The sequence below is a fragment of the Cariama cristata genome, unplaced genomic scaffold, assembly GCF_000690535.1.
Source record: "Cariama cristata isolate BGI_N322 unplaced genomic scaffold, ASM69053v1 scaffold641, whole genome shotgun sequence".
Taxonomy (NCBI): Eukaryota; Metazoa; Chordata; class Aves; order Cariamiformes; family Cariamidae; genus Cariama; species Cariama cristata.
This window is the reverse complement of record NW_009599636.1, coordinates 35,196-60,608: the sequence shown is the minus strand read 5'-3', so window position 1 is coordinate 60,608 and position 25,413 is coordinate 35,196. Positions and strand designations below refer to the sequence as shown.

Genomic DNA, 25,413 nt, shown 5'->3' with positions numbered 1-25,413 from the left:
GTAGGGAAATTAAATCAAATAATTTTTTTAAATCAAACATTAGGGCAATAGAAGGCTCCTCTAACACTTCTTTTTAAAAAATGACATAGTGTAGCCTGTTCAACAGACTACTTCCAGGTATATGAAAGAAATAGTATCTTTAAGTGTCACCAATAAGATCTTAGTATACTGCATTAGTTTAAGGTACCATTTATCTGAATTGAAAATGGTGCCAAATTTAACAGAAAAATACCCATGAACTGCCATGGTGGGTCACTTTATATGCTTGTGTGCAGTTGGAAATAAGCTTTCTTCAATTATCTCCCACATACCTTACGCAAACACACAAGCAGCACAGCAAAACACAGATATTTCTTGCCAGCTGAAGACAGCACACACCTCCTGGTACCCTACCCTTTAATGATGAAGGGCAACAAATTTTGTCCTTACTGCCATGGAAGAACAAGTATTCAAGTAATCTGCCCAGTGCAGCGGATGCGTGGCAGCTTGCTGCAACTGGTACCACATCAAGGAGAAAGTATGTCAGCTTCCACGTTTTTATATCCTTATTAAAGGATATAGAAAAGCTGGTCTTGGAAGCAAAGTAACATTTAACGAGCATTCTTCTTATTCTATGCACAATGTAAGCTCACAATTGGATAAAGCCTGCTGTTTCTAACTACCTGCAAATTTCAGTCAATACGTACCTGGCAGTGCAGGGAAATCCCAGCTAAGAAGCATCAACAAGAATGCTATTTCACTTTAACTGTCCTAACGCTATCAAGCAATGCCATCTTACCCACACTTGAGTAGAGATTTACAAACGTCTCACTGAATTGCCATCGTGAAATGTTAATAAAAAGAAAAAAAGATTGACTGCCTTAGTACAACTTCTCGTATGCTACTGAAATCTCCAAACAAAAAAACCCCAGGTGCTTCAAGAAAGAGATACAGAAAAATAGATGAGACAAGGGAATTGAATACCCCAAAACCAGATATCTCGTACGAACTTCTGCCAGACTAATTTCTAAGAATGACAGAAGAAGCTTAAATTAAGCAAAACCATGCAGTTATTAGGTGGGAAGAGATGACAATTTTTCTAGTCTGGAAGAAAATGATACAGTGATCAGGTAACAGTTACTCAAACTATTCAGCCCTTCACCAAATTACAGTAATGCAGAAATACAATTACTCTCTACAGTGACCTCTCACAGAGAAGTAGAATTAAGATTAGAACTAAGAAATAAATCAGAAATGTAACTCTCCAAAACGCGTTCTGTATAATCTTTAATATATTTTAATACTCAAGCATTAAAAGAAATCTTTTTTTTTTGTGCCAGGCACGTAAAAAAAATTCAGCACAAGAGAACCAGCAGAACATATTCTAAATCTTTACAACCAAATAAAGAAATAATTTACATTAGTTTAGATAAGGAGTAAAAGAGTTCTCAAGATCACCTTCATCCCCCAAGTGACCTGGCTGTATATCCTAGGTTAAGGCTATAATCTCACTCTTATCTATGACTTGCTTAGCTTAATTGCATCATATCATTAATATTATTAATTTCTGCCATTGCCCATAAAACTCAAAGCCTCATGCCAATTCTGTAAAATATATAAGTTCGAACTGAATTAAACACAGCACACAGTCAGCTGCGTAAAACCACCATAAAGCGCTAGAAAGCATCAAGCATGTAAGTATTTAAAAAGAGAGAGCACCTAGCTTTATTCTTTTGGCCCAAGAACCCAGGTAAGAAAAATGTGGGTGTCTTTTCTGCATGATCAGAATTCGCTGGCTTTCAAAATGCTTCAAGTCGGAGTAGAGCTACATTACATTTGAACGGACCTCACAGAGAATCCATTTTTCAGATATTCTTCCCCAACTTTTAAAGAGCAGAGCTAGCTAGAATGCTTTTGTACCAATAATCTACAGAAAGCAAAAGACATGCTCAGAAAGCTAGTCTCGAGACTAGTAGCAAATAAAATGCAAGGTGAACCTGAAGTTACAGGTAGCAAGTTAACAGTGCAAAGCGAGCACCAACAACGTAGTCTCAGGAGAACATTCCTCCAGATATATTTGTTAACAAGGTACAGAATTTGCTTATGTTCAGTTTTACATAGTCATGGTTAAATCCAGCTGTGACATAAGGCAGAAACGCTGCGGATGCCAGTACAAACCTTCTTTCATACCCCACTTACTACTGAGGAAGACTTTAGCTATTCAATACTGAGCAACCCTTATTGTCCCTTCTTAATATATATGAATTTTTAAAACCCAACTCCTTCTCTAGCTCTTCTATGCCAGAAACATAGCTGTATTTCAGAAGATGTGTAAAATGTATCACCTTAAATATATGCGCCTTGAGTACTAAAATCTGTCAAACTTTCATATCTTGTGTTGTTAGAGAAGCAAGAATTCTACTAACATGCCTTTACATAAGTATTCTTATACCATGAAATTTATCACACAATGTAAAACAATACTTTTTTTTGTCATAATGGTTTCTCCTCTAGATCAGTCTTCCTTCATTGTTGTTCAGTGATTAAATTTATCCTGTCAGACATACTTTTAAGACAAACTTTCTAACACCACAACCCATTGTAAAACAAGTCAGTTGAGCTCTTGCAAGGATACTGCATATATGAACCACTCTTACATGCCATTAAATTCTAGCTGAAGAATTTTAAAACGATATTAACAACGAGTTAATAAAAAAGATGGATTTCCTCATGAAATGTAAGAAAGGTGAAGAATTCAAACTTCTACATTTTTGGGGTTTTTTTCTTCCTGCTCCTTAACAAGTCTGCTTTGTTTGCACAGGTTACGTAAGTAAGATGTTCTTAAAGTAACATTAACAATATTTCAGTGCTGTTTCTAGAAATAATCACTTTCAAGAGTAAGCAAGATAGTTATACACACAATAAATCAGAGTATTACTAAATAAGTATCTCAGTTTTCATCTTCTGTCAAGCTCTTTGAAAAACAACAGTATATTTAAGGATTATTAAAAATACTTTATATATGTCCCTCTCAGGGAAGACCCAGCAGTACTATAGGTCAATTTTCAGATGTGACCAGCCACAGTGACCTTTGTCCTCCTTTAGAAAAGTATATGGCATTGACCACATTTAATCTTATCTGAGTATATACAGCAGCTTTTAACCATACTCAAGACGCATTATATCAGCAAATTCCTCATTTGAATATTTAAAAACAACAGGGTCTTTAACTGATCACACAATAAAACACTTGTGAAAAGTCATCTGGAGATCTGTTCTCTCTGAAACTTAAACATTTGACCTACCTTGAACCGTAAGTTCTGCTTGAGCTTCAATCGTCTCATTTCCATTATCCGCTATGCAGGTATACGTCCCAACATCCTCTTCTGTAACATCACTGATCTCCAGACTGCCGCCCGCAAGCAGAAGAAACCTTTCATAGCTGTGCCAAACAGGACAGAGAGGTGATTTGATGGACACATTGACTTAAATAGCGTTACTAGAGAAGCACACACAAGTCCTCTGCCTGAAATGTAAAGACTTCTTCAGTTTATGTAGACACATAATATTTCTGGGTGCCATTTACAAGAAACTATGTTAGAGAGATGAAGTTTTAACTAGATGATCAAATTCCATACTTTGGTTTCACATTTAAAATTAAGTTCAACTATATCAATTCCACAAGAGTAGCTCATCTTTTTACACTTACAGCCGTTCTTAATCAAATGTGATCCAAGATATTTAGACAATAGCATCTAGAACTTAGGAAAAGTGAAATAATGTAACCACATCATTAAAACAATAATTTTGCAGACACAGTCGGAATGACTTACTGCTCAAAAAGCTAAGTGAACTATTAACAGGGCAGACTTGCGCCTGTACAACATAAGGAACAGTAACGTACACTGTATAATGTAAACTAATTGAATTTTTGTAGAAAGATACCCATTTCAGTAAGACATAAGATTTCAGACTAAGATACGTGTTAAAAAAACATTCAAAATACAAATTCATCAAGGTGACAAAGTTTCTGTACAGAATTTACAGAAGTAAATACGGAAAAAATACAGAAGTCCCTCTGACTTCTAAAGAGTGGGGAAGGGTTTGTAATTCAGCCCTTATAAACTATCTGCTTTTAAAACAATACGTAGCAGATAAATGTAGCAGATAAATGTAGCATTTTATGCTATATGTAGTCCCCTCAGTCTCCAGCCACGTTCTTCTCCCATTGCAACCATCATTCCCCTTTGTGTAATGCAATTTTGTACAAGAGTTTTCCAAGATCACTCATCACTCCAAGCATCCACAATAAAATGCCAGTAACACTACCAAAAATCCCAAGCCGAGACAACAAATCATGACTGGATGCTGATCCAGAACCATGCTTATTTGCAGCTGAAAAAAAGTGGAAGATTCTACCTGATGGCTTCTTTTCTGGCAGTATCAAGAAATGGCTTAGTGGGCAGGAATGGACTGAATTCTTTCAAAATATTAACTGAATAGTACATTATAACAATTAACTTTTTTGGGTCTCAATAGAGTAGCTGATGTACAAAAAAAAAAAATCAACCCAATTGCTTTCTCCGTTTGAAATTTTACTAGAATTATGTTAGTAGAACCAATGCTCTTACCTGCTTGGAAAGGTAAATTCTTAGGGTAGAAAGGCTTTTGACTCACCTAATTACCACTTTAATATTTATTTACGGTACTACTATAATTGTTGATCAAATTTCTGGTTCAATACATTTAAAAGTAGAGCAAACAAAACCATTATTGGAATTCAGTGAAAGAAGCCAGTCCTAAAAGCATCCAGAGAGATGTCCTATTCAGGTATACCATAAGGAAAGAAGGAAAGGCATCCTGTTTCCATGATCTAGTAACAGGAGGACTACAAAAAGGCTGTTTTCTAAGAAGTGTGGGGAATTTGAGTGAAGATGTAAGTTTGAAAAAAATGTATCAGAAGATTTAAAAAGAGGAATGTCTGAAGAAATAGTATAGGAGTATGTAGACAGCACTGCAAACAGGTTCTGGCTAAGAGGAAAACAGCAAGAAGTTTGTCATTAAAATCTGGTTTGGAACCACATGACAGTGGTTCAAGGACAGAAAGTAAAAAGATAAGACAACACATCTTGGATTATTTTGACCTGTATTTTATTGTCATTGCAGCCAAAAAAAAAGGCAGAGGCCTCCTATCATGGATCAGATGAAAAATTAACATGTAGAAAAAAAATAGGAGTTTTAGTTGTTACCAAAGATAGTGAAGGATGATCCATCTCCCATCTCGAGCAAGAAAAATCTGTACAAAGGAGATGTGAACAGGAGCTGCTAAAACTGTATCACTTTTTTCCCTTCTCCCACTTTCCTGTACTCTATTTATCTGTATTCTATCCAGATAAATTAATTAGATTTAAACCACACAAATCTGTGGAAGTTAGCACAAAGAAACTGAACTTAGAAGTTTTGGACTACACCACCTCCAAAGCAAATCTGACCATCTAAGAAAGTTTTAAGACCACCTAAAAAAGATCTAAGGAAACAATGCTCTTCCCAATTCTTGAACCTCTGTTTGCATCTGGACTTCGACAGTCCACAAACACAGAAGAGCTTTCCAAACATTGTCAAAGTGAACAGAAACAATGTCACTGAAGCTTATTTGTGAGAATGGCATGTTAGACACGTTAAGATTGCACTAAAACCACACCTAAATAAGTAAGGTAAGTCTGGACTCTGACACATCCATATATGCAGTCTTGTATCTTCTTTTACTATGCAAAACAGTTTCTCTGATTATTTGTTCTAGCATTTGTGGTAAATTAAACTAATCCGAGTAGCATATAATCTGCTGAAGCCTAAAATGAAAGCAGAAAGAAGTGGACCCAATTGGTAAACGTGCCAGATCTGTCCGTAACAGTCAGGATACAAAACAGGAAGGAAGGCAGTGCAGAAAGAACTGACTCTGTGTGAGAAACAGACTAACAAAATTGCAAAGGAATGATAAAAGGCCATAGAGAATGTTAGTGTAATTTTGATGACACATAGCACCTTCTTCTGGATATCCACCAGCTTCCATCGTTACCCAACTAAAAGCAAAGCGTGCCTTACAACGTTGTGAGCCTCTGGAAAAGTGAAGTAACACCTGCATGGTGAGGCAGCAGACTACCATGGTCACTAGCTAGGCAATTAAGATGTTACTAAAACTATTAAAAATTACTAGACGTCACATTAGGCAACAAAAGTTTGTCATATAGGATCTCACAAACTACTTGCAACATGGTAGTATTTACATGAACTCTCCTTTTTGTCAAGAAGCAAGTAGTGTAGTTTTCAGCCATCTAAATTGTGTGCCATGCTTTTATTTTCTTTGATTTTTTAACTCAAGAAAACCTAGAGTTGAGTCCAGAGTTTACCAGTATGTGATACAACACAAGTTCACCGCTGTTAAAAACACGGAAGGAAACAATTAAGTTGCCAGGCTCCTTAGTGATTCCTTCTGTATGCATTAGCTGCGGAAGAATTCTGGGCTTAAAGCAACACAGCTTTTGTAATAAAGTAAAAACATCTTAATTTTGTAAGGACAATGAAGCATTTCCACAAAAGAGTGAAGCAATCAGATTTCAGGCACTGGAGACAAAGAATCAGCTTAATATAAAGGTGATAACATAATTTAAAGTGTCATTAAAAACAACAAAGATTGATCATTCAAATGTCAGGGAACAGGAAAATCAAATTCAAGCCTTTTATATGCATTCTATACAGCCCTCAGTTATGCACTCATAATATACAATTACTTGAGCTACTTCGGATACCTAACTCACATGCTTTTTTGAGTTTCATTATCACAAAATACAGTCAACCTTTATTAATTTACTGTATTCAAACAGCCAGTTATACCCTGAGGTTTTGGCTTTTTTTTTTTTTTTCCTCTTTTAAATTACTATTCCCAAAACATCTTATAATCTATTTGCAGTCTTGGTAAAGTACAGCAGATAAAATTAGACAGTAAATTAGATTATTTTGTGGAATCTACTACCAGAAAAAATCTCCATAATTACTCTGTTATGTTTAACCTTTACTGAGTTGGGCAAGTGTAATTCACTTAATACAAATCACTCGGAGTGCCTTGCAAACAACAATATATAGTAATTAAAAATACCACACATTTATGTGAAGTATTCAAGGAAAAAACCTGCATTAAGAATATGTATGTGATCATACAACTAAAGATTTCATTTGAACACATACAGCAACAGCATAAAATTAATGCCGCACACGCAACTTCTGCCTCGTGATCTCCTCACTTTAGAAAATGATTAACCATACAACCACGTTACAGTTTTCTGTAGGCATTTTTCAACGACATAAAATTTTGCTAAATTGAACAGCCTAAAACCACCAAAGAGTTAGCTGTACTTCAATAGCCTTATTAAAATATAATGTTATTGTTCAGGGTCCTTTCAATTGTTTATTTTCAGATTAACCATCTCATGTATTGTAGCTTTTTAAAGAACTTGTGGTACATGCATTTGTAATTTCTTTCATATAAGTGCCAAAATATAAATCAAAATACACAATATAAGCTGTTTGAGCACATACTGACTCATACACTGAAAAGGTGTCAAAGCAGAGCATCTTTTCCAAACATCTGAAACTCTGTCCATCCCCCAAGCTCTGAAAATCCATTTTGGCAGCCACCTCACCTGAAACTTCATTTTTCAACTTTGGAATCATCAAAAGCACAAAATTACTTCTGCATTTGCTAAAACCCAAAACCTTCATGCACTAGGATCCTTACCCAGGCAAGATATTTAAAAAAAAAAAAAGTATGAAAAGCTCAAAGCTGACAAAATCTGAAAAACTACTCAACCTGTATATAATGTTTCCATTATAGCCTTTGGTATCAGGTAACATTGACAATTAGGTAGATTTTACTTTAGAAAATTTTCTGTAAAGGACAGAAGATTTATTCAAACAGCTTTATACTTCAGTGGCTTTCCCCACTTCCTTCCATTTCTCTCAGAATTTTCTACATTCCTGGCAGAGAGACTGCTCATTCTGACTTTATGGAGGAAATCCAGCTGGAAAAGTAGAATGCACATTCGCATTGCTGAATCACATGTATGACGGGGTGGGTGTCCATTCGTAGTGCCAATCTTAAAGAACTACAAGTAGTATATCCTGTATCACAAGATTATACACACGAATGCATACGAGTCTAGAGGTTCGCTTGATATTTAGAAGCTCTGGTTTGGAGCTACAAGCATCAGCACCATAAATCTCAATCTAGAACAGGGTCTAGTCTTTTCCTTTCTTTTCAATCAATGTAGTTTTGAGAAAATTATTACATATCATCAAGATTACTAGCTTGACTAGTAAGCCAATTCAATGAAAAGCTTTCATCACAAGTCAAATGTTTTTCCCAGTGATAGTTTATCAGGTCCAATTTTCAACTTCGCGATTTTTTTAATCTCTGAAATCGTTAATACAGACAGCAAGGCTTCAAAGGAGCAGACCAAAGCCAGACAGCAACGCCGAGAGAAGGGCATACGGATGGTGCAAGCATACGGAGACCCTTCCTCCAGATAGTCTCTTACTCTTCAGCTTTTGAGGACTGAGACTTCCTCAAGTCCTGGCTGGAACCTGGATGTTTCATATTCTTTCATGGACTTCTTTATGAGGAATCAAAAAGTCAGCAGTCTAACTATCACTGAAATTACTTTAAAATCTTTAAGTTAAACAAGTTCTGAAAGGATTCCTTGAAGTTCTAACAGTTTTACTACCACGGAAACTTTTAGCATTGCATTAACTTCACCAGTTTCTCACTCAACACTCAAAGCTTCCTTCTCTCACTCAAATTTGTTTGGAAAATATTTTATCACAGCAAACTAATTCAACAACATATTGGATTACAGGCTGCTTGTCTGAACAAGTGCCAAGACTGCCATCATTAAAGTTTACTCATATTTATCCACTAACATAAATCTTATTGCAATCTTCGACAAATACTCCACTGAAATTAAACACCTGAGGTTTTTTCAGGTCTTATAACAAATATTTAATTCCAAAAACCCACCACTCCCAATCCTTAAAAATAATCTATTTTTCCTATAAATACAGGCTCCTATACATATTCTCCTTAGTAACACAGCTTGAAAGGAAACCACTTAATTTTGCATTAGATTAATTGCCACAGTTAAAAAGATAAAAAGTGAAAATAAGGTTGTGTGCCTAAACCATTTAACAAGCGGTAAAAAATTAGGGACATACTTTACCATGCTATCACAGCATTTCCTAACCCCATATATACACCAAGACATGTATCAATACATGTGTATATACATGTGGGTATACTTACATATATGTATGTTAGTCTGTAGTGTATGCGTATAGACAAAAAACATGATTTAAGAGTTTTTCCCCAGGCATAAGGTACTTTAAGACCTGTCCAGATGAAACAGATCATTTTTTTTTTCTTGGGATAAAGAAGAGCCACGCTAATAAGAGAAGTCTGACTTCTATATCAAAAGGGGATTTTAATACAAATTAAATGTGATTTAATTTGTAATTAAATTAACAGATCATGCATAACAAGCTAAGGTACCTATTTTGTAACAGCTTAACTGCAGGCTTTACTCCAATAAAGAATCTTAATTTTTAGTTCTAGAGATTGTCCAGTTATTCTATTCAAAAGAATAATACAACGGCTGTCAAGGTAAATGGAGTTCAAGAACTTTTTGTTGTCTGCTGTTTGAATCTCTTCTCTGTTAAGCCATGGTCATAAGTAGCAAACTTAAAGAGTTTGGGTACAGTTTGATCACTTTAAACGAACAATGAAGGAAGCTTACTCCTATAGAGCGTGTGGGGGAAAAAAAAAAAACAAACAAAAAAACACACAAACAAAATTTCTCCTTTACTTACCTTAAAACTAAACACTATAATAAGCACACACTTCACTGCAAGAAAAAAAAAAGCTCAGTGTTGTAACAAGAAAAAAAAAAAATTAAGATTTTTAAAAATTCGTTTCATCAGCAAGGTAACTTTAGTCACTCATCTTCAGCCAGACCAGAAAGTTTCTGTAAGTAACAGTAAGTCAAAAGAAATACAATTTTCATTGTTCGAAACCCTTATTTACTCCTTTTTGATTCTATCTTTGAGCAGAAAAAACACATTTACTTTAAATGGAAGAGGAATATTTGTCTTTTTAACTTTATCCTCCTTAGTGAATACATATCCAGAGGACACGACAACCAGTGGATTCCAAGAACATACAGGCACCTGCAGCTTTCAGTTTGGCGAGAGGCTTTCCTTGGGCTTGGCAGAGAACGTGCACAGCTCGTGTTGCAGGAGTAGAGAAGTGTTCAGTAAAATGGGAAAACTGACAGCCTTGGGGTTCCTGCTCCTGCCTTACCACACAGCGTCCACGTGACAATGGAAAGATACTCAAGAAAAAGTGGCCTCACGCAAAGAGCTAGTGACAGCGCTGAGGAAGCACTCTTCTGACTGCCCATACTGACAACTTGACACGGTTCACAGAGGGATTTGTACTTGCAGCAAAAGTCAACCGGAATCTGTTCTTGTAACAAAGGGACATAATGCTAAAAACTAATGCTGAATATTCTGAAAAAAATCAGGTCACACGTGGTTCAAATTGTGCACATATAAAGGTCAAATATGTTTACTAACGTTATGTCTCGGCTCTCCAATAAAATTTCTCACTCTGAATTTTGAAAAGAAAAAAAATATTCATGAAGCCCTCAGAATTTATAATGACAATCTGCACAGAAAAGTTCATAAGGGAATTAACAGCATTGTATTCAGAGCAGGATTTGAAAATTTGGGCTCTATCAAAAAAACAGAAAAAATAAAAAGGAGAGTTCTTCACTAAGTGAGCTTTAACCACCTTGTGCACTGAATGTGACATAAACTAGAGAAGGATGGGGCAGGGGGGTAGCAAAAATTTATAAAGATATGACTTGACATCATTTTACATACAAGAAAGACAAATTAAGATCTTACCAGGCACATTTATTCTGACATTTCATCACATTTGACTGTGCAAGTCTAATGAGTCTGTACCATCCTTCCTACATGAAGGATTTCTTATATTTATGAAAAAAATGAATCTAAATCACGTGCCATCAGATTGACATCAACCCAGTTTCTCAGTGGTATTAGTCATTACCCACAGAAGCTTGCATTTTCCAGATAAAGACAGTTCAAGTTACAAGCCCCCGGATTTTTTTAATTTAAGAGTTGACAAAAAAAGAGATACATTACTATCACTGGTACTGTAGAGAGATTTGCATATTCCTGTAGCTGCTTTCTGTGTCAGTCATGCCACAATATAACTTTACCTCTCGTTGTTTCACAATTAACTTGTTTTTACACTAATCTCACCACTGACTTTGAGGGACATTGAGAATATTCAAGTATCTAACTTCCTTGTTCTAGTAAGTATGTTCATTAGATGGATAAAAATTTTCTTGATAAGATTTGTTCTGCTTTCTTATGTATTTTCTACCACTTTATTTTGAATGAATATACCAGCAATGACAATGTATAATAGAGTAATTTTCACTTAAAAGTCCCTGAAAGCCCATAATTTTTCTTAATCATGCCTAACTTCTTAATATTCTGTTTTAATGAGAAATTATGAAATTCTGCTTTAAACACTTATTCTTAATTCTTATAGAACATGTAGATGCATACTGGACATTTTCACTGCAGAAAGAGTAATGCGAGTGCAGGGTTTCACAAATGTAATATGCCAACATGAAGAAGTCTTAGCTTTTCTGCAGTGTCCTTATTCCCTTAATTGCTTCTTTTACTCCAGTAGCAATCTAAAAGTAATACATTCTTAATAACCTTCCTGCTTCAAATACGATTTCTTGGTTTCAGATGTCTGCAAAAAAAATACTGAGATTGTTTCACAAGTCTCATGAACTACCTTACTTCTCATAACACTCAGTCTAGAAGCCCTCCAGCATTTGAAAACTAGCTCTGTTCTCCCGGTTTAAAATTAAGTAGAAAGGAAGTGGTGTGCTAATCTAAAATGGTAACTCCGGCTGGAGTCCTGCCCTTATATGAAAACATACACATTAGCCATTACTCACCCTTCTGTGATGAGCTCTTCTTCATTTCTTGTCCACCTGACAGATGGAGTTGGAAATCCTACCGCAACACATGGAAAAACCACACTTTGCCCAGTAACTTTAGTAAGTGAAGAGGGCTGCCTCGCAAACATCAAGTTCTGTGGCACCTCTGGATCTGCAAACATTTTGTAAATGACAAAGTTGTTACCAGATGCAAAATTAGAAGATGACCATACTAAAAAAAAAAAAGGCAACAAGAAACATGCAGTTTCTTTCCTGCATCTTCACAGGATTCAATCCCCATCTTACCTACATAAATGGTTTTCTGTAAGAGACTCTCGCACCCTCCCACGTGAACAGCTCTTTACCATTTCCTCCAGGCATGCAAACTGATTCATCACCATTGGGATTCTGATGCTTCAAACTCCCTGGGAAACAATTTCAGCTAGAGCCCTGAAACTGGAACTTCCACCAGATAGTACAGATTTAGTAAAGAACGGCATAGGTTTGACTTTGTCCAGTCAACCTCGGGCAATCTCCTGACTTCATCAGGTAGCTGCCTGAGAAAGTGCTTTTACGCACTAGAAAATGAAATAACTGCAGCAGAGAGTCAACCCTAAGTGAAATAAAATAACTAGATAACTTGCACACTGAAGTAACACAAACTTTGTACTAAAACAAAACCCCACCACAGTTCTCCATCTTTATGGAAATACTGAATCCTCTGAATTAGTTTTGGTTTTGCTTTGAATTGGGCTGGAGAGGGTTTTGTTTCTTCCCTCCAAGAACAAGCACAAGCAAAGTACATATTTACTCAGCCTTTTACTACGGGGAAAGGCCATTATGACTGTGAGAATTGAAAACATACTCACCAATAAAGGCTGTCCAGCAATCTACTCTGAGCTAAACTACCACAAATAAATATTCAGAACAAAAGGCTATTTTACTACTTTCCCAAAAATATGCATGACTCTTCAAAATGCAACCTCAAGTAAAAAGTTCTAAAAATCAATTTTAACTAGAACTGTAACCAATTCATCAAGGGGCCTCAGTAACACCTGGACAAAAGATGCAGTTTGTACCCTTTATCTCTGCAGTAACTTAGCACGTGCCTTGCACCACAATTAGAGTAAACGGAGTTCCTGCATACCAGCCACAGCATTTCTGCTGTGTTGGTTATCCTAACTCTTTCTGCCAACTGCTCAAAAAAACCCAGTGTTTATGCTGCATTAATTGCTGTATTCTCAATACTCAGACATGTGCTTGCACATTTGATGACAGGTAAGCTCCAGAACTAGACAAGCTCTCAAATTATTTCTGGTCATCTAAATGGGGGCAGACTATTCTGTGCCTACACTACTTTTGCTCTCTGAAGCACATTTTGTGTCTTATCCCACAGATATTTGGCCCCATCTTACCTGGCACCTACGCAATACTTGCAGGAATTTCTGAAAGTTGTTGGTTTTGGCATTCTTCAGCTCAAAATGCTACAAATAACAACTGAGCGTTTGCAGCACTAAGCTAAGGGCATGCACGTGCTGCAAGGTATAACATGATGAGGCTGCCAGGGTACTCGAGAGAACCAGGCCTGACGGAAATCCTGTTTCAGAGTTGTCCTAGGCAGAGGGAGCTAAACTTAGAGAGATCCTGGATCACACCATCTGTCTCAGGCCCACATGCAAACTATCACAGCGGCTCTGCCCACGTTCCCCGTTAGAAGGAACTAGTCTGTTTGCTCCAGAAATAAGACCATGTGTGAACAGGCGGGTAACGCAATGAGAGTGACCTGGAGTGGCATATGGAGCAAGCCAGGTTGCAAAAAATGGATATAACAGATTGCCAGCAAGCAATCATTACACCAGGGAGAGGAGTCGGTATGATTCACTGGAGACAGAACTCATTAATGCTCCAAGCTCCCAAAAAGGAGTTCAGTTCTCAGGTTAGTAGAAACTAAATTCAAAAATTAAGTGACTTTTTTTTCCTTGCATTCCTATGTTTGAAAGTACTTCCTATTCAGTACCAGAGCTCAGAAATGTATCCTCCTGCTCAGTGGCAGATGAAAGGCAGGCTGACCACTCCATGGAAGCTTGCTATCAGAAAAAGTAGGACATTGTCCATGGATGCAAATCTATGTGATGCAAGTACGTGTTGGGTGTATTTCAAAGTTTAGAAGCAGAGTAGTAGGGTCATTGTCAGGCACACATCAGATAACAATTTTAAAAGGGAATAAAATGAATGAAGAACAGATTAATTCAAATCCTTCTTTCAAACACATCTCAGACCAAATAATCAATTATGGGGCCACTCAGGATTAAGAGAGCTTTCTGTTCAACAGTTAAATCTCACTGGGAGGGATTTCACAAAACTTCACTATCAACACCTTCAGACTCATGACTAAGCAAGGAAACAGCATTATTTGCATTCCCTAATAGATTTATATTTAACCACCTTCAGCAAAGCATTGCAAAAGCAAGTAAATTCTATCTAGAGCCAAAAGAATTTGAAAGATCAACATAATATGGAAGTTTATCACGAAATCTTCAATTGCCAAAAATCACAAACATCTTAAGCATTCATTTGAGGGGCTAAACATAAAGGCAACACAAACTAAAATAATTTAATGAAGTATCTTTTCCAAAAGTACTATTCTTCAAAAAAACTATATCCTTAGTTGAAGAAAAGATAAGGCTTTCTTTTCAGAAAGGCTAAAGAACTCAATGAAACAAATTCCTACTTTAAGCATGATTAATTTCCAAAGCCTAGCAAACAGCTCGATTTTAAAAGAGTTGCAATTCTAAAATTGGGGTATTTTAAAGTATATTTTAGCATTTTAAGTAGAAAAGTGGCATAGTCATGAGAAATAGAAATTTGTTGAAAGGAACCTCTGAAGATGCCAGCACCTGCTTGAAGTCTGCCTGTTGCCAACATTAGGTCAGGCCAACCATGACATTGCCCAGCCTAGCCCTGAAAGCCTCCAAAGATGGAAATTTAGCAACCCTCTCTGGCAGTTCTCCAAGCAGTAAAAATTGAATCAGAATTCCAACATGAAGACTAATTCAGAAGAGACAGCATAAAGTTCTGGAAATAATTAAGAAAACCCATACAAAATACAGACCATATTTCCCTAGTTTGGGAAAGTGCAATTCACATTCCTGTCTTATTCTTGGTCAATTTTCAAAACTTTGTGTTAGAACATCTGGTGACACACAGCTCTGTGCAATAGTGTCATTCAAAACAATCTAAACATTTCAGAACAATAGGCATAGATAAAGCTTTCAAAATAAAGTGTGATCCCCCCTTTTTGGGGTCTGGAGACTTCCCAAAAGGGTCCAACATTTAAATAAGTGGAACTTCCTAAATCTTGGGACAATTAAAAGTGCCTCAGCTTAAGCATCCCAAGAGCGAATGACTAAGCACTAATTTCTTTTGGAAATTTCAACAGTATTTTAAACATGGGATTCAAGCCTGAGAAACTTAGAAATCCCCAAACATTTATTCTCAAAGAAACAGTCAATTCCCTCTTTGCAACATGTCACAATGGAAGTGTATTACTAGCAACTTTTAAAAAGAAGTCTTTCCCAAAAAGCCCTTAAAAGCTAAACTATTACATATGGCAAAAAAAGTATGTGCATGTCTCCAGTCTATCTCCAGCCAGTGCGAAGAGCTCAGACACTGATAACTTGATTTTGCTTTTCTGTTTCCCCAACTGCAAGATTAGGTTAATCTTCCCAAGGGCCAAAAACCTTTAGCTTAAGTGCCTGCACTCATTTTAAGCTACATAGAATGAAAACAAAACAAAAAAAACCCCAACCACCAGCTTCCACAAGACACATTACACTTAGTTCAACTTAAAACACACAAAAATGCAACAGAGCAGCTTCTCACGTGTTCCCCTTTGTAAGTATTCTTGTTGGGTTTTTTCCTCTATCACTTGACTAATGTTTTAATTATTAATTTTTTAAAAGAAAACAGATCAATACCTGGAAGAATTTTGAGCTCCACTTCGTCACTGTATTTAGGGGTCCCACCGCTTTCAATGATGCAGCGATAGAGTCCTCCATCCATATCAGTAGCATTGCTAATAATTAGAGCTCCACTTGGCAATTTAAATACACGATCATCCAGGAAGACTGGCTGGCGATCCTGCTCCCACCTCACAAACGGTGCAAGGTCAACATTGACTTCACAGTTAAGGATTGCACTGTTTCCTCTATAGACAGAAGATGATTCTGGCTGACTGGTGAACCTGGGAAGGCCTGCAAATAGGAAACAGAAAAAAAGTAACAAATTAGAGGTATTCTGAAGAGGACACCAAAGCTTAGCAATCCAGATCAAGATTCATGAATGTAGTTTTAAAAAAATTAAGCTGCTCTCCAACTCTTTAAAAATCTTAACATTTGACAGCACACTGCTAAACATAGCTAGTGTAAAGGCAAATAAAGCCAATAATAAAAGTACTGATTTAAAAACAAAAGTCGTTTTAGAAACAAGCAAATGACAACAACAAAACAGAAGTCTGAGTCCTCAAAAATGGGAGGCGACATACAAGTAACCTCTGCTCACTTCTCCAGTGTTGCTGCTATCCTTAAGGAGTATATAGGACAGAAGTGGGAAAAATCCAGATAGTGTCTCTGCCTGGTACATCTGAATAAATATAGTTTGAACTGTATTCTCTAAGAGCTACTGATTAACTCGCAGCGGAACACAGATGTCCTTCAGTACTCAACTCAGGAGACAGTAACAAGAAGAGTTCTTGTATGCCTTCCACTCTCAAGTTTGCAGTCTACACATCTCAGTTTACTGCCTACAGCTACAAAAAGCCTTTCATATGGCACCATGAAGTAAAAATTGCATTTGTTCATATGCAAATATTTATCTTTCTCATGTTAGTGTACCTGAGAACTGAGTTTCTCCATAATATAACACAAAGCTACCACTGCCATGTCAATCTGGCAGCACTGCCCAATGAACGTATCACTTTTTGAGTAAAAATGTTCTCCAGTAATACCTGAAGTCCACTGAATGGCTTCATGTTTGTTTTGGGTAGCCATGTCCTGCTGTTGGCAGTGGAGGAGCTGCCAAGGTGGTCTCTGTGAGAAGAAGTTGAGGAGTCCCCATGCCGGACATGGCTGGGGTTGGCTCCAGGCCATTCCCACAGAGGCCACAGCTGAGCCAGTCAAAGCTGGTGGCACCTCTGTAAAAGCATATCCAAGAAAGGGGAAACAACTGCACAGCAGCGAGGAAAGTGTGAGAAACAGCCCTGCAACAGGCAGATCATGGCAGGAGGACGGAGAGGGGGAAGGGCAGCTGTGGGTGCCATTCTGGGGAGACCAGGGTGGGGCAGGAGGCAGACGAATTGGGAATGAAGGTGTGAAGTTGAGCCTGGGAAATGGGAAAAGGGCAGGGAGAGCTGTTTTAGTTTTTGTCTTTGTGTTCTTACCACCCAACTTCATTTTAACTGGCAAGAAATTAAATTAATTTTCCCCAAGTCAAGGTTGTTTTGCCGGTTACTAGAACCGGTGAGTGATCTCACTGTCTTGACCCATAAGCTTTTGAAACTTCTTTTCTCTCCCTCCTTTCTGTTGAGAAGCGAAGGGAGAGAGCAGCTGGGTGGGCAGTCAGCAGCCAGCCAAGGTCAATCCACCACAAGTATTTTGCACAACAGCTTCCCATAACAGGGATCTTCAAACAGAAATAAGCTTTCCACTATTACTGACACAAGCAAATGGTTCAATAAAGGCAACAGTATACAGTACGGGAGAAGAAAGAGGACAAAGCATGGGACTGGAAAAAGAAAAGCCTCCTTACTCGCCATTTTCCATGGCAGTTAGCTGTATATCATCTGTCCTTTTTGCAGTTTTCACAGACGTGGTTGTGCAGTCAACACTGACACGGGGCAAGGCACAGATTGCTTTACAGTCTCAAAGTAAAAATCTCATTCCTTTTTATGCTCACACTTAAAACTAATATTGTCATAGAAACAGCCTCTTGGTACTCTTGACATCTTACCTTTCCCTCTTAATAGCGCACAGTTTCAAGTACACATTACAATGTTTTTCTTTAAAGTCAGTACAATGTGTGCCTTCAACATACAAGACGAAAAGTGGGACTCCAGGCTGCACAAATTAAACCACCCTAGTACAATTATTCAAGCATGAGAATGAAGCCTGCTGGGAAGCAGTAGGCTCTGGTAACCACTAATTCAATGCTACTGCACACAGCCAAGACTCCAGATTAGAAAACACAAACACAAGCTCTCTTCACAGGTGATACCTCATAGTCATGATTATACATGAATGAAGCTGGGACAGTTTAGGTCATCTCTCACCTTTTCCACTTCTTTTAGCAAGCCTAAGGGTGAAATCCCTTATTTATTATATTCCATTTTCAAAAGCTTGACCTAATTGGAAAAATTCTCATTTATCTCTTGTGAAGATGATTCTTTTTACATTGTTTTAGACACTCAACTCCTTTCCAAATGGTTCAACCCAACATTTTTACAAGTTTCACTTAACACCTATCAAGAATGCCTTGAGAATTTAACAGTAGTAGGACCAATTTTTCGGTATTTTTTAATTTATTTCTTAAATACCTAGTTCAGTGCTTTGCAATTCTTTCTTCCTTTAAAAAGGGATAATAAACAATCACTCAGATCAGGGACTTTAACTTGAAGTATGCAAAATACCCATGGATGAAAAATACTGCATGGGTCTTCACTGTGAAGGGGTGGTCAAAGGAAGGACAAGTTATCTACCTATTTACTCCTAGTAAAGTATACCACCATGTACTGCTTATCAGTTATATACTGGTGCCAAAACTCCACCTTCTATAGTTTTCTCTGCCCATATTCACTATTTGACTGCCTAACAAAGAATTTATAACATGTATTTCTTTAGTTAAACGGTACTTTCTAACGTTTTCAGCTTGAATCCCTATTTACTTTCAAGAAAATCCCACAGGCTTTTTGTTTGTTTGTTTTTTTTAAACTGTCTGATCTTCACACTCCAATTTTTGTAGAACTCTTCCGAGAAGCAGCAAGAAGCAACATCTGATGTCACATGTTCAGGCTTTTCTCACTTGAAAGAAAAACTTCTTTACCTGGATTGTAGAATTGTTCATTATCAGCTCAACTTAAGTACAAATTTTAATACATACTTTTCATAAAACTTTTATATAAACTTCTCCCATAGAAAAATAAATCTGAACCAGGCTAACAATATGAACTCCGGTGCTCTGCAATCAAAGCCAACCACGTAAGAGATTTATTTGAGTAAACCCACAAAACACCATCTTCATATCCTATATTAAACATAAGACCTATAGTAAAAGACCGCAAACTATCATGTGCCACCATGTGAGAGATCAAAAATGTTAATGCAATGAGAAGCAGCAGCATACCTGCTCTCTAGTTTTGGCTGACCTCTGATGCTAGAGCGAGAAAACAAACTGAACATAAAATAAGTATATTATTACAGAGGAGGTACAAAACCAGAGACCCTCCCAATCCTTCAGAACGACTGGACTGAATTTTAACACATTTCTAACATATAGATCACTTCTGTTCTATCAAGTAAGTCCTTCCATAACCTCGTACAGGTTCATCTCCAACCATAACATACTTTCTCCCCTCTTGGAATACTATCTGGAGGCTCCTTCCACAACTTCATTCCTTTGAGAAGAAAGTTCCCACTTTCCCCTCCCAGTGTATTTACAACCAACTTCTAGTCCTTTGATCTTGACCTTGTTTTGGTATTAATTAGTTTGCATCTTTGATATTTATCCACTACTCCCTCCAAGGTATTCATAGGAATAAAAATCACAGCTTCTTTCAACTTTCCTTCTGCTTAATGAGGCTACAATCTTCAGTTTCTTTTCCTCATTCTCCTAACCATCCTATCCATCTTTAAAGACTCAGAACTGCAGAATCCTTTGTGTAGAAAAGGTCCCAGTCAGAGCAGAGTCAGCTACAAGGTCAGAGCAGGTTACTCAGGGATTTATGAAAACTCCTATGGTTGGAGACTACAAATCTCTTGGGCAACCTGTTCTACCACATGACTGTCTTCACGATGAAGAACCTCCTCCTTAAACCCAGTCAGAATCTCTTTTGCTTCAGCCGATATCCAATGCCTCTTACTCTCCCAACATGCACCACTGCCAGAACGACAAAGAGACAACAGACAAATTGAAGTGCCTATTGTAATCTAAGATCACAGACGTATAACAGAATTGCTTCTCTGTGTGTATTGAAAAGATCTTCCCAAAAGGTTTAACAATCACATTAGCTTTCTGCACACTGGCAGGTTACAATCAATCCTATAATCCACCAACTAGCCTTTTTTTCCTCTCATAAAATCACCAGTCCCTCTGTCCCAAGTTAGTGTCTTAATACAATACCAAGACTATTACTGTATCTGCTTGGCTTTGCACACCGTGCTAATAAGTTTCACCATTATTCAGTCTATAGCATTGTTTAATTCTTCCTATAAGACCATCAAGGCCACAGCGAGAGTAACAAGGTCTCCTAAATTTGCCACACTTGCTAATTTTGTAGACAAATACTTTGTTCTTATAGCGAAATGACTGATGAGGATGTTAAACATGATCTTTCTAAACTCTAGTCTCTGAGGCATCTTTCCCTTCTGAGAATCTCCCTCTCAATGTAATCCATTAAATTTTCATAATTACCTCAGATTCTTATCAATCTTAATATTCTCATTTAAATTTCTATCATTTTGACCTTTAATAATTTGTAACGGGACAGCGTATCAAAAGGCTGTGTTGCGGCATGCCCATTGTATTATAGTGCTCTAAGACATCAATTGCCTCATCAAGACACTTGGATGCAAACTGCAGACAAAAGCCATGTTACAGTTTAGCCTTCTCTCCATTTTCCTGTATTAATTACCCTCGCTTTGAAAATCCCTTTAAAAAGGGCAGAGTGTTGAGATCAGACTAATTGGTCTATGATCACCCCTTGCCTTTTTGGATACACATTCTACATCAGTTATTCTCCAAGAAAAATGTACTAGCCCCTGAATTTGCAATTCATTAGAAGTCTTTATTAAAAGAATCGCATATTAAGCCAATTCTTTCACCAGCCTGGAAGCGAGTCCTGGACCACCTCGTTTTGTCAGATGAGCACTGTGACTTCTGTTTTCACCTCAGCTGTTGCGATCTCTTACCCTGTACAACTACTGGTTGTACAATCATTATATCGGCACCTTACAGCATAAGCGAGAATGTTATTGGAGGACTAGAGCCCTGCAATCTCAAACATAAAGCTTAACTATGCTCTAATTTAAATCCTTTACTAGTACTATTCACTTTTTGGACAAGACAGGCATTGTATATTCTGTTGTGTGTACGTGCTCCATTAAGGTTAAATAAGCTTTACTTAAGATGGTTACATTACTCATTAGCAATGAAATTACAGTTCGTTTTCCAGGTCATCTTAAATGCCAGTAAAAACTTGATTTGATCATAGACCTGTGTGCTTTTAAAATATATATTTTAATCTAGGCTATAATTTTGTCCTAAAGAGTAATTTTCTCTTATTCTACAATTATTTGCAATTTGCACTGCTTAAAAGCCTCCATTGTGAAGGAGGACCTTTTTGCTTTAGCCAACAGACAACCACAAAACAATAATGATGTATTACAAAAGGCGCTCTAAATATAAGTCTCAATTACTATTAATTCTGAGACCTGTTTATAAATAACAGTTACAGGTCCCAGAGTGCTGGCATACCTACTGCAGCAGTAAACTACTAGAAAAATAACCTTTCATCTACCACTCCAGAATCTTTCCATTACAGAGCTTCCCCTTCCCTCTTCAAAGGATCAACTGATCAACTTGTATGCCTGCATTTCCTTAACTTTCTACAATCATTTTCAAATGCATTACCATGTAAGTGAATTCAGTCGTTCTATTTAAACTACAAACACATTTAAAACTATTTTTTAAAGTTAAATTTTAAAAGCATCAATACTTTTTTCTCAATGGCTTGTGTTTTCCCAATCACTTCTATCAACAAGTCTAAGCAAGAAGATCTAATAAAAATTAGTTACATTTCTAACGAGCAAGCAGCACCCACTCTTCACCCACATGTTGCAAGGCATCCAGTTGAAGATATTACCCCACCTTTTGCTAAATGAATGTAATAAATGATACTTTGGGGTTCTATTATTAAATACAATTTTTTCATGTTTGTACATACATTAGTCATTCTGTGGCGGCATACATACATTACGTATCGATTTTAGGACACTGAAGGGAAATGCTACTGACCTAGCCGGAACGCAGATTAATAAACCCAATTTAGGAAGGATGATTTTCCACTTGGAAAATTCTCTAAACACTGGTAGGAGAACACATAAGCAACAGTGCGATTCTCACACGCATACAATAGGAATTAGATGCATCACAAACTTCAAATTTTCTGCTAGGATAATGCAAATGGGAAGGGGGGGTGCTGGGGGAGAGTCAACTCTGTCCCTATTTTTTCCTTCCCCTTTGTCTCTCCCCTCCTCTCCTCAAAAGACCAGAGCAATGGTAGGAATGTGAATGAACAAGCTACCCAATGCAAATTTGTTCCATTCAGCCGATGTTCCCAGTCTAAGCATTACTGAGATTTGTGGCCCATTGTCTCGATTTCTGAAAAAGATGTGCCTAGAAGAGCAATAATTCCCATGCTCCTGGAAAACACAGATGGTAAAAATTCTGGCTGTAGGTTACTCCCTTCAATGGAGCCAGTATTTCATCTGCTGTACTTTCCAGGAGAGGAGGAATTCATTGCACCGAGCCAGACGCTAATCTAGTTCGGCAATCTCTCTGCAACCATGGCCAGTGCCAATCATTTCCAAGGAGACTGAAAGGAAAAAAAGTTCCATAACCAACAATTACTAAACAACTCGCTCATATGACAACATTCTAACTAACTTCAAGTAATGCTTGTCTTCTGCTCTAAATACTGACTTCTGCTTCTGAATACTGCTACCTTCTGCTCTAAATACTGACTGTAGTCACAAAATGCTCAATTTTATTTAACACGGATGCTATTACCATACACACATTTAATCCTCTTTAGAATCCTACTAACCTTTTGGCATCAATCTTGCCAAATCAAGACTGCAAAAGAAAAATAAGAAAAGACAGTAACTTCCTCGTCTCTAGGGCAACAGAAGGCTGCACAGGAATTCACTTTTTCCCTGCCTATGGCAGGCTTGTGTACCTTCACTACGTGGTGACAAGCCTGTCAGATCAAGTCTTCGTGCATTTTTGTCACATGCCTAAATCTCCTCTATTGCTACTCCACAAACTGGAATTTAATGTAATACTTTGTATAAGCATTAAACAGCTCTAAACACACACACTACATGTTTGTGCAATTAAAAGTTTCCCAAAGCTGGTTTCAGGTTTTTTTGTGACATTTCCATGTGCCCAGCAAATGTTTTTCTTTCCCTGATTATTTCTATTGCAGTACAGAAAAATTAAAGCACAGGAGCAGCTGACAGTTTTTCCAAACCTGTTACCTCCTGTATACCAGCTATGAAATTCCTCTGTTGCCCCATGTTACTCTCATACAAGTTTCTCATAACATAGCCAAGTCTAAACTAACTTTAGTAGCATCATCTGCAAACGTTGCCACCCTACAGCTTTCACCTTACAACCCTTCTGCATTAAACTGTCCCATTCAAACACAGAGACTGAATGATTACATAGACCGCTGATAATTTTAAGACACTTTAATTTTTTTCCCATTCTTGTTTGCCTAATTGAATTTGAACTTACGACAAATCCATTACTCTATTACTACTTTATCAAAATAGCCTCTTGGAAAGTGCAAAGATTTTAGCAACGCAAGTAGGTAAAGGAGTACAGAAACATAATACCTTATTGTTAAAATAGCTACAACATCTGTTATCCTTCAGTGAAGCAGCGGATCTTAAAGATGCCGCATATTTTGTTAGCACATCAGCTTCTCACCCAAACCCTGTTAAAAAAATTAATAAGTCCAGCCATCTGTGGACACTTCATTAAATTATCGCAGCTCCTTTTCTTTTCCTCTGCTTGAACATTATTCAGCATCATTTGTCTGAGTGGCAGAGGTGTGAAACATGTTTTAAAATACAATTTTGTTAATAAGACATCTTTCATGAATCTCACTAGCAAATAGATCAGACTTCATAATCACAAAACATTCACGGAGAACAGAAGTCCAGCATTACCTGAATTAAGAAAAGGCCAGATGCTTCCTGTTATTTCTACAAAGCAAAAACACCAACTATCACATAATTTTTTCTGCCTTGCTTAGGCAAACTAGACAGGAGAGAACACAACCTGGTCTAAGATCTGGGCAGGAGACAACTAGTCAGGGGAGACAGAGCATTCTTAGAAGGACTATAACATGAAGAGAGGAAAGCCTGCCAAATGTCCTTGTTGGCTAAATTAAAGTGGGAAGTGTGTGGAATACACAACAGGAAAGAGAAATTTCACTACATAATCAGAATCCTGGCTTTGTTAAACACAGCCTTAGTAGCATAATTAACATGGCATATACTGATTAAAAAAGGTATCTCTTGATCAGAATTAAGAAACAGAGGAAAAGGGAGAGGACGTCATTGTAAATATCAGTAACATGCACATTGATATATCTACCTATACGCATATAATTAACACACATAAAGTAACCTGGTATGACCTCAGAGCTGTTTTGAGCTGGCAAATGAACTTGACAGCTCCTGAGGTCCCTTCCAAGGTCAATTATCTGCTGACACTATGATACAGGGAAGCTATACAGAAAACTATGGAGAGATATAGCAAAATATTGCACAAAACATTGTGCAGAGAGGAACAGAATTACATCTGCAAAACAAGCTTCTAACAGAGAAAGTCAGAGCAAAATTGATCATGGTCTGGGGCATAGGGTTAGATCACACGAATTTGAGCTTGTCATCATCCCCTCTCGGACTTGGATCTGACCTCTGCCACAGAACCACAGACTAAAAACAAAACTAAGAAACCACGCATACAAAAATGTAAGAGGGCGTTTGGTCTAGTAAAACACATCAGAACATTCTAAACTTTTACCTGGCAAAAAAAGTTTCTCTCAGAATTTATTTTAAACAAAAAGTGTTTATAGAGTTGCCCTTTATGTACTAGTGGTAGACTTTGCAAAGCCTAATATCCTGGAAACCCAAACTGAAATAGAACGGCGTAAGAACAGAGCCATGCAGATGTCGGGGGGGAGGGGGGGGAAATCACAAACTGATGTGGTCATATCTGATAGAGTATTACAGATCATTTCTGATTCTGAACTAGGATACAGAGAGCTCAGAGTACCTGT

General features: G+C 37.3%; 1 protein-coding gene across 2 annotated transcripts in view; it reads right to left on the bottom strand.

Annotated features, from left to right (window-relative positions):
* NEO1 (neogenin 1) overlaps positions 1–25,413 on the bottom strand; it is a 146,853-nt gene that overhangs the window by 109,745 nt on the left and 11,695 nt on the right. For both annotated transcript variants that reach the window (XM_009709741.1, XM_009709742.1), the window contains exons 2-4: positions 16,049–16,324; positions 12,090–12,243; positions 3,285–3,421 (exon numbers count right to left, since the gene is read on the bottom strand). In XM_009709741.1, the coding sequence (XP_009708043.1) occupies positions 3,285–3,421; positions 12,090–12,243; positions 16,049–16,324 (567 nt within the window). The remainder of the gene's footprint in view (positions 1–3,284; positions 3,422–12,089; positions 12,244–16,048; positions 16,325–25,413) is intronic.